At 37.8% G+C, this 12,028-nt stretch overlaps 1 protein-coding gene and 1 non-coding gene across 2 annotated transcripts in view; both read left to right on the forward strand.

The window, feature by feature from the left end:
* The window catches only part of SYNE2 (spectrin repeat containing nuclear envelope protein 2), a 288,966-nt gene that overhangs the window by 79,174 nt on the left and 197,764 nt on the right, over positions 1-12,028 (forward strand). Inside the window, exons 18-24 of the mRNA XM_036246314.1 lie at positions 62-226; positions 1,252-1,404; positions 2,957-3,130; positions 5,906-6,064; positions 6,409-6,582; positions 9,260-9,394; positions 10,810-10,968. Of these exons, the coding sequence (XP_036102207.1) occupies positions 62-226; positions 1,252-1,404; positions 2,957-3,130; positions 5,906-6,064; positions 6,409-6,582; positions 9,260-9,394; positions 10,810-10,968 (1,119 nt within the window). The remainder of the gene's footprint in view (positions 1-61; positions 227-1,251; positions 1,405-2,956; positions 3,131-5,905; positions 6,065-6,408; positions 6,583-9,259; positions 9,395-10,809; positions 10,969-12,028) is intronic.
* Positions 6,777-6,883, forward strand: LOC118621133. Its single transcript, XR_004957631.1, has one exon. It is a non-coding gene; the product is annotated as a U6 spliceosomal RNA (small nuclear RNA).

The following is a 12,028-nucleotide window of genomic DNA, read 5'->3' on the forward strand; positions in this document are numbered from 1 at the left end:
TCAACCTTGCTAAAGATTTGTTTGTAGATAATAGACAAATATTTTGTCACTTGTTATGTAGATCCCCTCTGAGACATTATCCCAGTGGAATCATGGACATACTATGCTAAACGAAGTGGGAAATTTCTTAATTCAAGTCAGCAATGATGAATTTGGATCATCTATTTCTAAAGAACTGAGAAGGCTGAATAAAAGATGGAGAAAGTTTGTTACAAAAACTCAGCTTGTAAGTTTTTGGATATTTTTTATTCTTTTGGTAACAGCTTCTTTGAGATCCGAAGTCACGTAGCATGCAGTTCACTCAGTTACAGTGTTTCACAGTGGTTTTTAGTACATTTAGAGCTGGGCAAGCATCACCATAATCAATTGTAGAACATTTTCATCACCTCATAAAGAAACTCTGTACCCATTAGCAGTCACTCCCCACTTTTTCCCACCCTCCCCAGCTCTAGGCAAAGGCAAATCCACTTTATGTCTCTATTTTGGACATTTCACATAATCAGGATCATATAATATGTAGTCTCTTGTTTCTGGCTTTTTTCACTTAGAATAATCTTTTCTTTCTTTTTTTTTTTTTTTAATCCTCACCCAAGGACATTTTTTGATATTTTGTTCAGACAGCACGGGAGGGAGAGAGAGAGAGAGAAACATTGACGTGAAAGGGACACATTGAGTTGTTGCCACCCGAACAACCCAGCCACGGCCGGGTACAAACTGCATCCGAGGTACATGCCCTTAGCGGAAACCGAACCCCAGTGTCTCTGGACCGCAGGTCGACATTCTAACTGCTGAGCCAAACTGGCCAGGGCAGTATAACATTTTCAAGGTTCATCCATGTTGTAGCATATATTAGTGCTTTTTCATTCCTTACTGGCAAATAATAGTCGCCTATATGAATATACCACATTTTATTTATTCATTGATCAGTTGATGCACATTTGGCTTCTTTTCGCCTTCTTGACTGTTATGAATAATGTTGCTGTGAACATTTGTGTACAAGTTTTTGTGTGGACACATAACATACAGCTTTCTAGTTGAATTTCTTTTACCATTAATGAATAAAGTTAAGTCATATATTTAAATTATGAAATTATTTTTTTCTAATTCTTAATTTGAGCCTGAGATGTTTTATGGAAAATGCTTATATTTTAAAATATATTGAATATATTATGTCCATTTACTGTTGGTAATAATATATCTTAACATAAAAAATATATAAGCATTAAATTTCATGAGATTAATTTTTTATAGGAAATGAAACTGCCACTTATAAAAAAGCAGGATCAGCCTATTTTTGACATTGCTGAATATATTCAGCCATCTAAAGAAGGAAAACCAACAACTGTTGACTCTTCAACAGATATGCCATTAGAACTTCCTGAAAATCACAATCAGAATATAAAGGTAAAATAGTCATACTTTATTCCATTTGTATACAGAAATAATTTATCTTGGCTGTTTTTCTTTTGGAGAAAACCATATTGTTGACACATGGTAAATATGATTATTAGATAATATTTAATGTATAATAATTTTCTACAAAAATGCTTAAGTGGTTCCCTTCATGAAGTAGCCTTTGAAGTCCTGGGTCCCTCGCTCAGGAGGAGGAGTTTCCCAGACATGCCAAAGCAGTCATGAGTTCTCAGTGTGGAAAGGGAGCTGATATTTTCTTCTGATGACTTCTGACTAGTGCTTAGATATTGTCTAGCTTTAGACTAAGGCTCTAGCCTATGTCTTGCTTCCTTTCTGTAAAATGGGAGGAAATGTAGTCTTTTTTTTTTTTTTTTTATCCTCACCCGAGGACATTTTTCCTTTTTTTTTTGTTGTTGTTGTTCAGGTAGAATGGGAGGGAGAGAGAGGAACAGAGAGAGAGAGAGAAACATCGATGTGAAAGGAACACATCGAGTGGCTGCCACCCGCACAACCGACCAGGGCCGGGGACAAACTGCAACCGAGGTACGTGCCCTTAGCGGGAACCGAACCCGGGTCTCTCAGGACCGCAGGCCGACGCTCCAACCGCTGAGCCAAACCGGCCAGGGCAGGAAATGTAGTCTTTATTTGTTGCTTTGTTGGGTAATTTAGAGGATAATTTTTTATTATAGATAAGAATATGGAAAAGGAACAAAAACATAAAAATAATACACAGGTATTATGCCTGTGGTTTTGGAAAGTGCCTCCTTTTTTTTTTCTCCTTTATTGATTTTAGAGAGAGAGGAGGGAGAGGGAGAGAGAGATAAAAACATTGATGAGAGAGAACATCGATTGGCTGCCTCCTGCATGCCCCCCACTGGGGGTTTGGCCCACAACCTGGGCATATGCCCTGACTGGAAATTGAACCGGCGACTTCTTCGTGCATGGGTCAACACTCAATCACTGAGCCACACCGGCTGGGTGCAGTGTGCTTCTAGAATAGGAGAATAGAGAATAGTATATTCTTCTAATACTTTTAAAATATGATCTGGTAAAAAACAGCTTTAAGAATGTATCTATCATGTAAATCTATAGCATATCAACTCACAGGATATTGAGAGATTATTAATGGGAAAAGACTTAATTGTGTTGAAATTTGATTCTGTCTGTTCTTGAGAATGTTTTGCATTCACTATTGCCAATAACTGTATTTAGATAAATTGTATACTGGTTTAGAAAAACGTGTATGGAATCAATACCCTAATTTTATAAGATTTCATTTTCTTATATATAAAATAGAGAAAATAGTAAATAGCTGATAGGAATAATACTATCATTAAGAAAATATCTGTGAATAAACCTTTTAATATTCAAAGTTATAACTCCTATCATAAAATGTTATTATCATTGACCAAAAACTAAGTTCTTAAATCATTAAAATATGTTGAATTAGCACTCTTTGGGGAAAAAAAGAAATAACTTTTTTAAATTGAAAATTATTTTATGATGTAAACATTGTCCTTAGTGATAATTTTGAATGTTGTAGGCTGGGGAAGATGGTGAAAAAGAAATTGAAGAATTCACTGGGCAACTAAAAGTAGCTGAAGAGGTCGAAAAACTCACTGGAGGAGTGGAAATCTGGGAGGCAGAAACCAAATCTGTTTTGGATCCTCTGAGACATCAAGATGATATAGATAATTCAGTGAAAGCATCTTTGCAGGTATGCACGTGAACATATTAAAAGGACAGCTTTCATGGTTGTAGACATGTATTAAGATAAATGAAAAGTTTTAGAGTAAAGAGTTACATGACTACTGTTTGAATTTTCTTAGTTGGGAGTTTTTTAAATAGCATGGATTCTCATTCCTGAATCATTTGCTGTGCTTTTGCTTGAAGACAGAGGATAGACTGGAAGATGGTTAATAATACCTTATGTGAGGCTAAGTTCTTGAATTAATTTTCCCATCTACATAGTGGAGATTAAAATATTTTCTTGTATGAGAGGGTGATGAGAAGATAAGTGAGTTCAGTATCACATAGCTCAGTGCAGTATCATACAATCTGTGCTTTCAAAGCTCATTCACTGATTAAGCCACTTTTCCTCCTTGACGCAGGGAGGGTGACGGATGTTGTTAAAAGTATTCTGTCTTCATTTTCAGGCAGGCGACTCATTGAAAAGCAATGAGGCAAGATTGTATTTTAATATCACTGAGTTCTCCTGGGAATAAAATTACAATTGTGGTTTTACTGAGTTCCAAGCTTAGCTATAAAAATCTATAGAGCATGTCATAAATTGCAACAAGATAGAAAGTTCCCGGAATAAAGGAACATTTACGTAATTCTTTTAAGCCTACATTTCTGAAATGGTGTATATATAACATTTTACGTTTTCATTGTTTATCAGAATGATACTTTTTATTTCTTTGAAATATTATATAAACTTACCTGTGCCATCTACCAGTGGTTTTCTAATTTAATTTTTATATTTATTTATTGGCTATATCTGGAGTTCATTTTAGTAAAAGAAATGACTGAGAAATGAGAAATTCAGTATTTAAAAAATATTTAAAAAACTAACAGTGAACATGCAAACATGCTAGAATATACTTCTATTAAGAAGCAATTAAGTAGATCTTTGTTGTAAAGTGAGAAATGCAGGTTGCCGAACTGTTTTTAAAAGTTGCTTTTTTATACTTTATGCTTTGATACCCGTAGAAACATTTATATAAGAGTATACAAATAACTCTGTCTTGATCCTGCATTATGCCCAGCTCTTAGCACATTTCCTGGTACATAGTAGACATAAAGTACTTTTTATTTATATTTATTTTTATCCTCACCTGAGGACATTTTTACATTTATCTTCAGACAGAGCAGGAAGGAAAGAGGAAGGAAGAGAGAGAGAGAGAGAAACACCAATGTGAGAGAGACCCATCGACTGGTTGCCACCCACATGACCCCAACCGGGGCCAGAGACAAACTGCAACCGAGGGACAAATGTGCCCTTAGCGGGAACCGAACCTGGGACTCTCTGGTCTGTGGGCCGACACTCCAACTGCTGAGCCAAACCGGCCAGGGTGATATAAAGTAGTTTTTAAATGAATGTGTGAATGGTTGATTAAATGACAGCTAAGGGAGGGATGGGGAAGAAGAGGAACTTTATCTTTATGTACTTACTTTCTGTGCTTATTCAAGTTTTTTTACATGAGCTTTTGGTACTTTTATAATTAAAAAAGGTAAAAAGTTGAAATTATAAAAGAATGGACTCATTTTAGACATTTAAATACTGCATTAAAGTATAAAGAAGAAAATAAAGATCACCATAATTCCACTGCTCTAAAATAAATGAGATCATCAAACATAGTTGATATCATACAGTACAATTTCTATTTTATTATACCCATGCCACCTTTGAGTGTAAGTAAAAAAAATTTTTTTTGCTAATTTGATAACTGAAAAGTGATACCTCATTATTTTAATGCGTACTCACTGTGTTTGTTACATGTAAGAGTCAATTATTAAATATTCATTAGCCTTTCTTTTGTGATTTCTATTTTCTGAGTTTTCTTTGGGATTTTAGTATTTTTCTTACTGAATTTATAAACTCGTTGAATCATGGCCCATTATCATTTGTGTAGCAAATATTGTTACCAAGTAGTTGACTTTTAGGTTTTTCTATTTTACATAGAAAATGTTTATGTTTATGTTGTCTGAAAAGGCTCTCCACACACAGAGCAGATCAGTTTTCACAGATAATCTCTTCTTTTTGTAGTTTTGTATTTTATATATAACTTTCTGATGTATCTGAAATTTATTTTTATATGTTGTATAAAGCATGGTTCTAAAAAAATTATTTTCCAATAGTCATTTTCTCCAGTAACATTTATCGGATTCCCTTGTGATTGATTTGACTTACAGCAACTTAATTTTAAGGTTTATTACTACTCTCTCAACTTCTTTTCTCTCTATTGGTATTGTATTACTTCTAGTCTTTTTTTTCTTAATCCGCACCCAAGGATATTTTTTCATTAATTTTTAGATAGAGTGGAAGGGAGAGAGAAGGGGGAAGAGAGAGAAAACCATTGATGTGAGAGAGCACATTGATTAGTTGCCTCCCACATGACCCCAACTATGGCCAGGAATCGAACCTGAAACCTAGGTACATGCCCTTGACAGGGAGTTGAACCTGAGACTCCTCGGTCAGTGGACCAGTGCTCTAACTGCTGAACCAAACTGGCCAGGGCTCTAGTCTTTATTTTATTGAAGTGCTCAATATATAAAGAATAATCTATGAAAGACTGTGTTTGCTTAGAATCTGAATATATAAATATAAAATTTCAAGATGAAATTTAAAAATAACATTCTTTAGAATATAAATTTGCTTCATTTTGGATTAGTAATTAACCTTTTGTGACTGTAGGTGAGATTGTTAAGGTGAATGTTTAACATATAATCAGAATGTTCATTGTGATCTCACTTTAATTTGTTTCAATAGCATCTTCTTGCCAAAGGCTCTATGTATGAAGAACTTGTGTCCAGAATAGAAGACTCTCTACAAATGGATGTACAGAGTATTTTAAGCCAGGAGTCCCTCGAACATGTTCTCACAGCTGGGCTTCAGGCAAAGATTCAAGAAGCTAAAGAGAAAGTTCAGGTCTCTCTTTAATATTCCTATTCAGTGAATTTAGTCTCTAAAACCAAGCAGTCAGTGGGAGGATGGGGAAAGGGAGGGGGGGGGGCTGCCTTGTAGTTTGGAAATTGTTTTTATCTTCACCCGAGGACATTTTCCAATATTTGGAAATGTGTATATAAGTTTTATGTTATATTTTATTTCTTTATAATTTAGAACATATTAGAAAAATATCAATTAATAAATAAGATAACACTCTTATGTCCAGTGGGAAAATGGAAGGGGCAACACAAAGAAGTATTTGTTAGCTTATGAATTTTCTCAGAAGCTGGGACAAGTGTTAAGGTGAGAATTTTTTGTCTTCACAGATCAACATGGTAAAATTAGTTGCAGTGTTGAACAACTCGAGTGATGTCTCACCAGATCTGAATGCCCGGGCGAAGGTGGAGGCATCCCTGAAGGAACTTGAATCATACATTACGAGAGCTGAGCAGGTACTTGGCCAAAGAGAGAGCCGGAGTGGACTCATTTCAAACTACAAGGTGAGACTCTTTCAACTATCAAATGTAAGGTATTTATTATTAGCCAACTATCTAATTTGAAGTCAAGATGTTTCCATTGCTGTGATTATACACAAAGTTATTGTACTTTAAATTTTTCCCCAGTTTTATACGCTGTTCCCCAGAGACTCTTAAAAATCAACATTAAAATGAAGAATTTTTAAAAATTCACTATAGTGCTCGCTTCGGCAGCGCATATACTAAAATTGGAACGATACAGAGAAGATTAGCATGGCCCCTGCGCAAGGATGACACGCAAATTCATGAAGCGTTCCATATTTTAAAAAAAAAATTCAATATACTACTGTAGATCTGCCAATAGACTCAGTGATATAGTGTAAAGAGCACAGATGACTCTGTGACATTGAACAAGAATTTTATTTCTCTGGCTTTTTTAATCAATAAAATAAAATGGGCATAATTCTAGCCCTGTCTGGCTGCCAAATGTGTTGTTAAGGCTTTCACTGAAAATCAGGCACATGAAGACACTTTGAGTAGTTACAATTTTTCAGCTATAGGGTAACATTCTTATTAAAATGATACAAGTTATTTATGGACATATGCATATTGGTAGAGACCCAATATATTTTGTATGGAGACAGTTTTAGGTTGACTTTTCATGGTTTGATAGGCAGCTTAAGATGTATCCGACTCAGAGACTCACTATTAATGAATGCAGTGGGAGGTACTTGGGGAAGGGGCGGGGATGGGAAGTACTTGGGCCATTGGAACAGTTCAGTAATAGATGTTCTTTTCTTCATTCATTATTCTAGAGTTAACACACTTCTTGAACATACATTCATTCATTCATTTATTCATTTATATCCTCACCGGAGGACATTTTTGCATTTATTTTCAGATAGAGCGGGAGGGAGAGAGAGGGGAAGAGAGAAAGAGAGAAACATCGATGTGAGAGAGACACATCGAGTGGCCGCCACCCATACAACCCCAACTGGGGCCGGGGACAAACTGCAACCGAGGCACGTGCTCCTAGCGGGAACCAAACCCGGGACTCTCTGGTCTGAAGGCCGATGCTCTAACCGCTGAGCCAAACCGGCCAGGGCCACTTCTTGAACATTTAAAATGAGCAACGCATTTTGTGGGAGAGAGAGATGAAGTAAAGCAATACAGCTCCCAGTGCTACTGCTCCCGGTTTTATTGGGGAAAGAGCACCTACTGGAGCCTCTCTCTGCCCACTGTGGCCTCCTCTGTTTTTTTCTGGGCCTCAACTCTGTGTCGGTTTTCAGGGTTGATACCCGTACTGGCCCTGTCACCGGCCTTTTCAGTGTTGCTTTTCCCACAGGCATCTCATGTGTTTATGCTTTGCTAACCACCAGCTTTGGCCAGTCCCCCGTCCTTTCCCCCCACTTTTACTCCCAGGTGGCTGAGAGTGCTGAGCTGACCTTAAATCACTGGTTCTTTTAAATGATCACCAGGCTGGATTTTAGGAGGACAGATGTGGTCTGCTCAGGAAAGAGAGAAGGAAAAGGAAAAGTAGACGCTCTGGGCCCTTCTCGACCAGAGAGAAGAGTTAGAAGGGTCAGTTCTCACCCCATTTTCCTCTTCCTGCCCACCTTCCTTTTGGAATCTGAGGCCATGGAGGTTTTTTTTTCCTCTGGCATTTAGTGAAGTTGCTCTGTTTTTATAGCAGACACAAGGATCCTGCCTCCCAGATACTCCCTGAGACCCCTGGGACTCCAGGGACACACTGGGGCAGTGGGAACCCCCACCTTCATATAGGGTTAGAATATCCCTCTGCCTCATACATACATCTAGAAATCCAGGGGCCTTAGAGAAGGTCCCTGGGGCTCAGCATTGTACCTTTTCTGCAATAGGCCTCTAATAAATATATAATGAGTATAAGGACGGATTTCTACTCTGCTTGCTTTCTCCCCAAATATTACTTTTATCTTGTTTCCTTATAGCTTTCTGCCTCTTTCACAGGCCCCAAACTATTTTTCTTCTGTCATTCTCTAGTTACCTAAGCCAGGATTCTCTTCTTATAAAGTGTTGCCAGGTAATACTCAATAAGAGCCAGCAAGACTTTTCCCTTCCCTATCCACTGCCTCTCCTTCCCCACGATGGCACTGCCAATGTGGCTGGCCCTGGGCAAACTTAGAAGTCCATGGTAAGGTGATGTTGCCTTCTTGCAGCATTAAATGCTTACATACAATGATAAATATCTGCCATACTAACCCTACTGTAAATTGTTTTTTATTGCAACACTAATCTCTAATATATGCTGGTAACCTCTTCATATTGTTTACTTAAGAAGTGTGGTCATCTGCTCAATACTGAAGAGAACTTTAGAGGAAACCTTGTCAGTGGCTCATTGCCCTGCACAATAAACCTTTTAATTATTTACCAAAGGGGTAACAAATTATTTTGAATAGCATAAGTATGAAGTCTCAAATGTGTAACTACATTTAAATAAGAAATATTCTGCAATATTTTTTCCAAAGAGATTTCAAGAAATGCAAATGGGCTATCAACCCCAATTTACAAAGAGAAGTTTCCCAAAGTCTTTAAACAGTATTCACAGAGTCCTGTTCCTAGTTCTACCTGTGAAAGATCTACTCAAATCAGCTTGGAGGACGTGGCAGTAGAACGAGGAGTTCATGTTCTTGTTTGCCTCTTTTTTTTATATGTATATATATAGGAAGCACTATTAATTTTTAATACTAAAAGTCTGGCCAAGTATTTGAAAGCTGTCGAAGAACTGAAAAATACTGTAACTGAGGATGTGAAGCTGTCTTTGGAAGAAAAGAGCAGAGATGTCTGTGCCAAGTGGGAGGTAAGGACATGTGTATGTGTCTGGGGCTTGTGCTAATACATGTGACCCTGGATCTGTTTGTCATCAGAGCCATTCTTGATTATCTCTCCCTGGAACCCCCCACCCCGACTTACAGAGGGCTGCTGGTTCTGGGTCCTGTAGCAGGTGGCTTCTGTCTGTGTTCAACCAAGGACAACACTGGAGATTATAAGGAGATTGGATGGGGGTATGGAGGTGAGGGGGGTGGGGAACAGGATAGTCCAAAGACTTTCTTGTCTTCTCTTTCTTGGCCAGCGTCTCTGGCGGCTGTGTTTCCCCTTAGCTGCAGGTTCCATGGTTCCAGCCTCTTGTTGGTGACCCTATGGCCTGGACTCCACTGAAGCTCCCAGCCCAGCGGTGGTAGTAGCTTTCTGCTGGTGCTGCTCTCTGGGTTGCTTTACTGTGCCCTCCATGGCTTTCATCTCTTATGTAATCAGTTCCCAGCATGTAATTCCCTCTGAGTTAAGTGTTTAGTGTTTTCTGGTTTCCTGGTTGGATCCTGACTGAGATAACATATTGACACTCATACCCAAAGTTTCAGCAAAATAGGTGTAGACTTTGGTGGCAGGCAGACTTGGATCCAGCGGCTGTGACCCTGGGGAAGTTGCTTAACTTCTAGGAGCTTCACTGATAACATGGGAATAATCCCACTGACTTGGCATGATTGTTGCAAGGGTTTATGTAAAGTACCTACCAGAGATTGTATTCAATAAGTGGCATTTATTACTGAATATGTCTTTTTGGGAGTATGTGTGCATGTATATATGAATATGTGGAGCGAGGGAGAGAATAAAGTAATATAATTGAATATCTACTGTTAAAGATCCTCTTAAAACACATTAAAATAAACCTTATTTAGAACAATTTTATATTTACAGAATTATTACAAAGATAGTATGAGAGTTCCAGTATACCCCATGCCCAGTTTTCCCTGTTATTAACATCTTCCATTAATATAGTACCTTTGTCACAATTAATGGACTAATATTCATATACCTTAATAACTGAGTTTACACTTTATTTGTAGTTCCACAGTTTTTCCCTAATGTGCTTTTTAAGTCTGTTCCAGAATCCCATCCAGGATACACATTATAGCATCTTGTTATTTCTGCATTGGCTTAGATGTGTGTTTTATAAATATTTTCTCCCAGTCTGCAGCTTGTCTAATTCTCGTAACAGTGTCTTTCCCAACTAAAACACATTCTAGTTATTGGAAAGGGTAAAAATATATACTTATGGGTCTGATACATTTTAAAAACATCCTTCCCAAAGACACAAGGATGAATCAGAATTGTATAAGGTCTATTTCTATCATTTGCTACAAGTATGTTTATTGTGTTTTTAATGAAAACCTTTCAGTTTGCTCCCATGGTTAATATGTGTCTTTTTGTTTACAGTCTCTTCATCATAAAATGGGTTTGTATATTCAACAACTGAAAATAGACATTGAAAAAGGAAAAATTAGTGACAATATTTCAAGACTTGAAAAACAAATAAATAAAGAAAAGAAACTAATTCGCAGAGGAAGGACCAAGGGTCTCATCAAGGAGCATGAAGTAAACCACCTGTTTTCTATTTACATTTTGTCATCATTTTGAGGTTTTCCTTAAAGGGTTGTGTTTGTCTTTGGCCTAGGATTAAATCTGCTCTGAAAATGATTTCAGCTGCTTTGTTCCCTGGGGATTATCCCTTGTGCAGTTCAAGTTCTAACTAGAGCCTACGATTCTTGCTTTCTAGAAGTGAACACAGTTTAGCACTGAGTTAATCTAATGGTTCATGGCTTCCCTTGATCTGTTTCAGTGACCCCTGTCCTTGAGTCTGGTGACAGACTGTTGCTGAAGTACCCACAGTTGCTTTTGTAAGGAGGGCTCAGTGTCCTCAGAAGTACAGCTTTTACGAAAGTTCAAATGAGGATGTTCACCAACTGGGGCAAATCTAATGGTTTCAGTCCCCATCCTGTTTGGTTGCTTCCATGTATTTGACAGTCCTAACCCCTGTTTTCATTTCTTTTTTCTTTCTTTCTTTTTTTTTAATCCTCACCCGAGGACATTTTCCCATTTTTTGTTCAGATAGAGTGGGAGAGAGAGAGAGAGAGTGAAACATCGATTGAAGGGGACACATCGAGTGGCTGTCACCCACACAACCAACCAGGGCTGGGGACAAACTGCAACCGAGATACATGCCCTTAGCAGGAACCGAACCTGGGGCTCTCTGTACCACAGGCCGACGCTCTAACCACTGAAACAAACTGGCCAGAGCTATTTTCATTTCTTGAATTCAAACTTTCTCCTGCTGTGGCTCTTCTAATGTCCATTTCTCTTGCCCTTTTCTATTTTCTTTTCTTTCTTTTTCTTTCTTTTTTTTTTTTTTTTGAGGGCTGGGCTTCTTTGAGTGTACTTCACAAATTTCCCTTTTCAAAAAATTTGAGTTATCTTACTGTTTTAGCTTTGAGAGTCCCTGCTTTTGGCTAATTTCATGATTGCTCCAGGCGATTTCATGCATTCTGGGGTTTTGGCTGCCCTCTCTACAGGGATGGCGCCTGATTCTTTTTTTTTAATCCTCACCTGAGGACATTTTTGCATTTATCTTCAGATAGAGCGGGAGGGAGAGAGGGAG

The sequence above is a fragment of the Molossus molossus genome, unplaced genomic scaffold (genome assembly GCF_014108415.1).
Source record: "Molossus molossus isolate mMolMol1 unplaced genomic scaffold, mMolMol1.p scaffold_m16_p_1, whole genome shotgun sequence".
In the NCBI taxonomy this organism is placed as follows: Eukaryota; Metazoa; Chordata; class Mammalia; order Chiroptera; family Molossidae; genus Molossus; species Molossus molossus.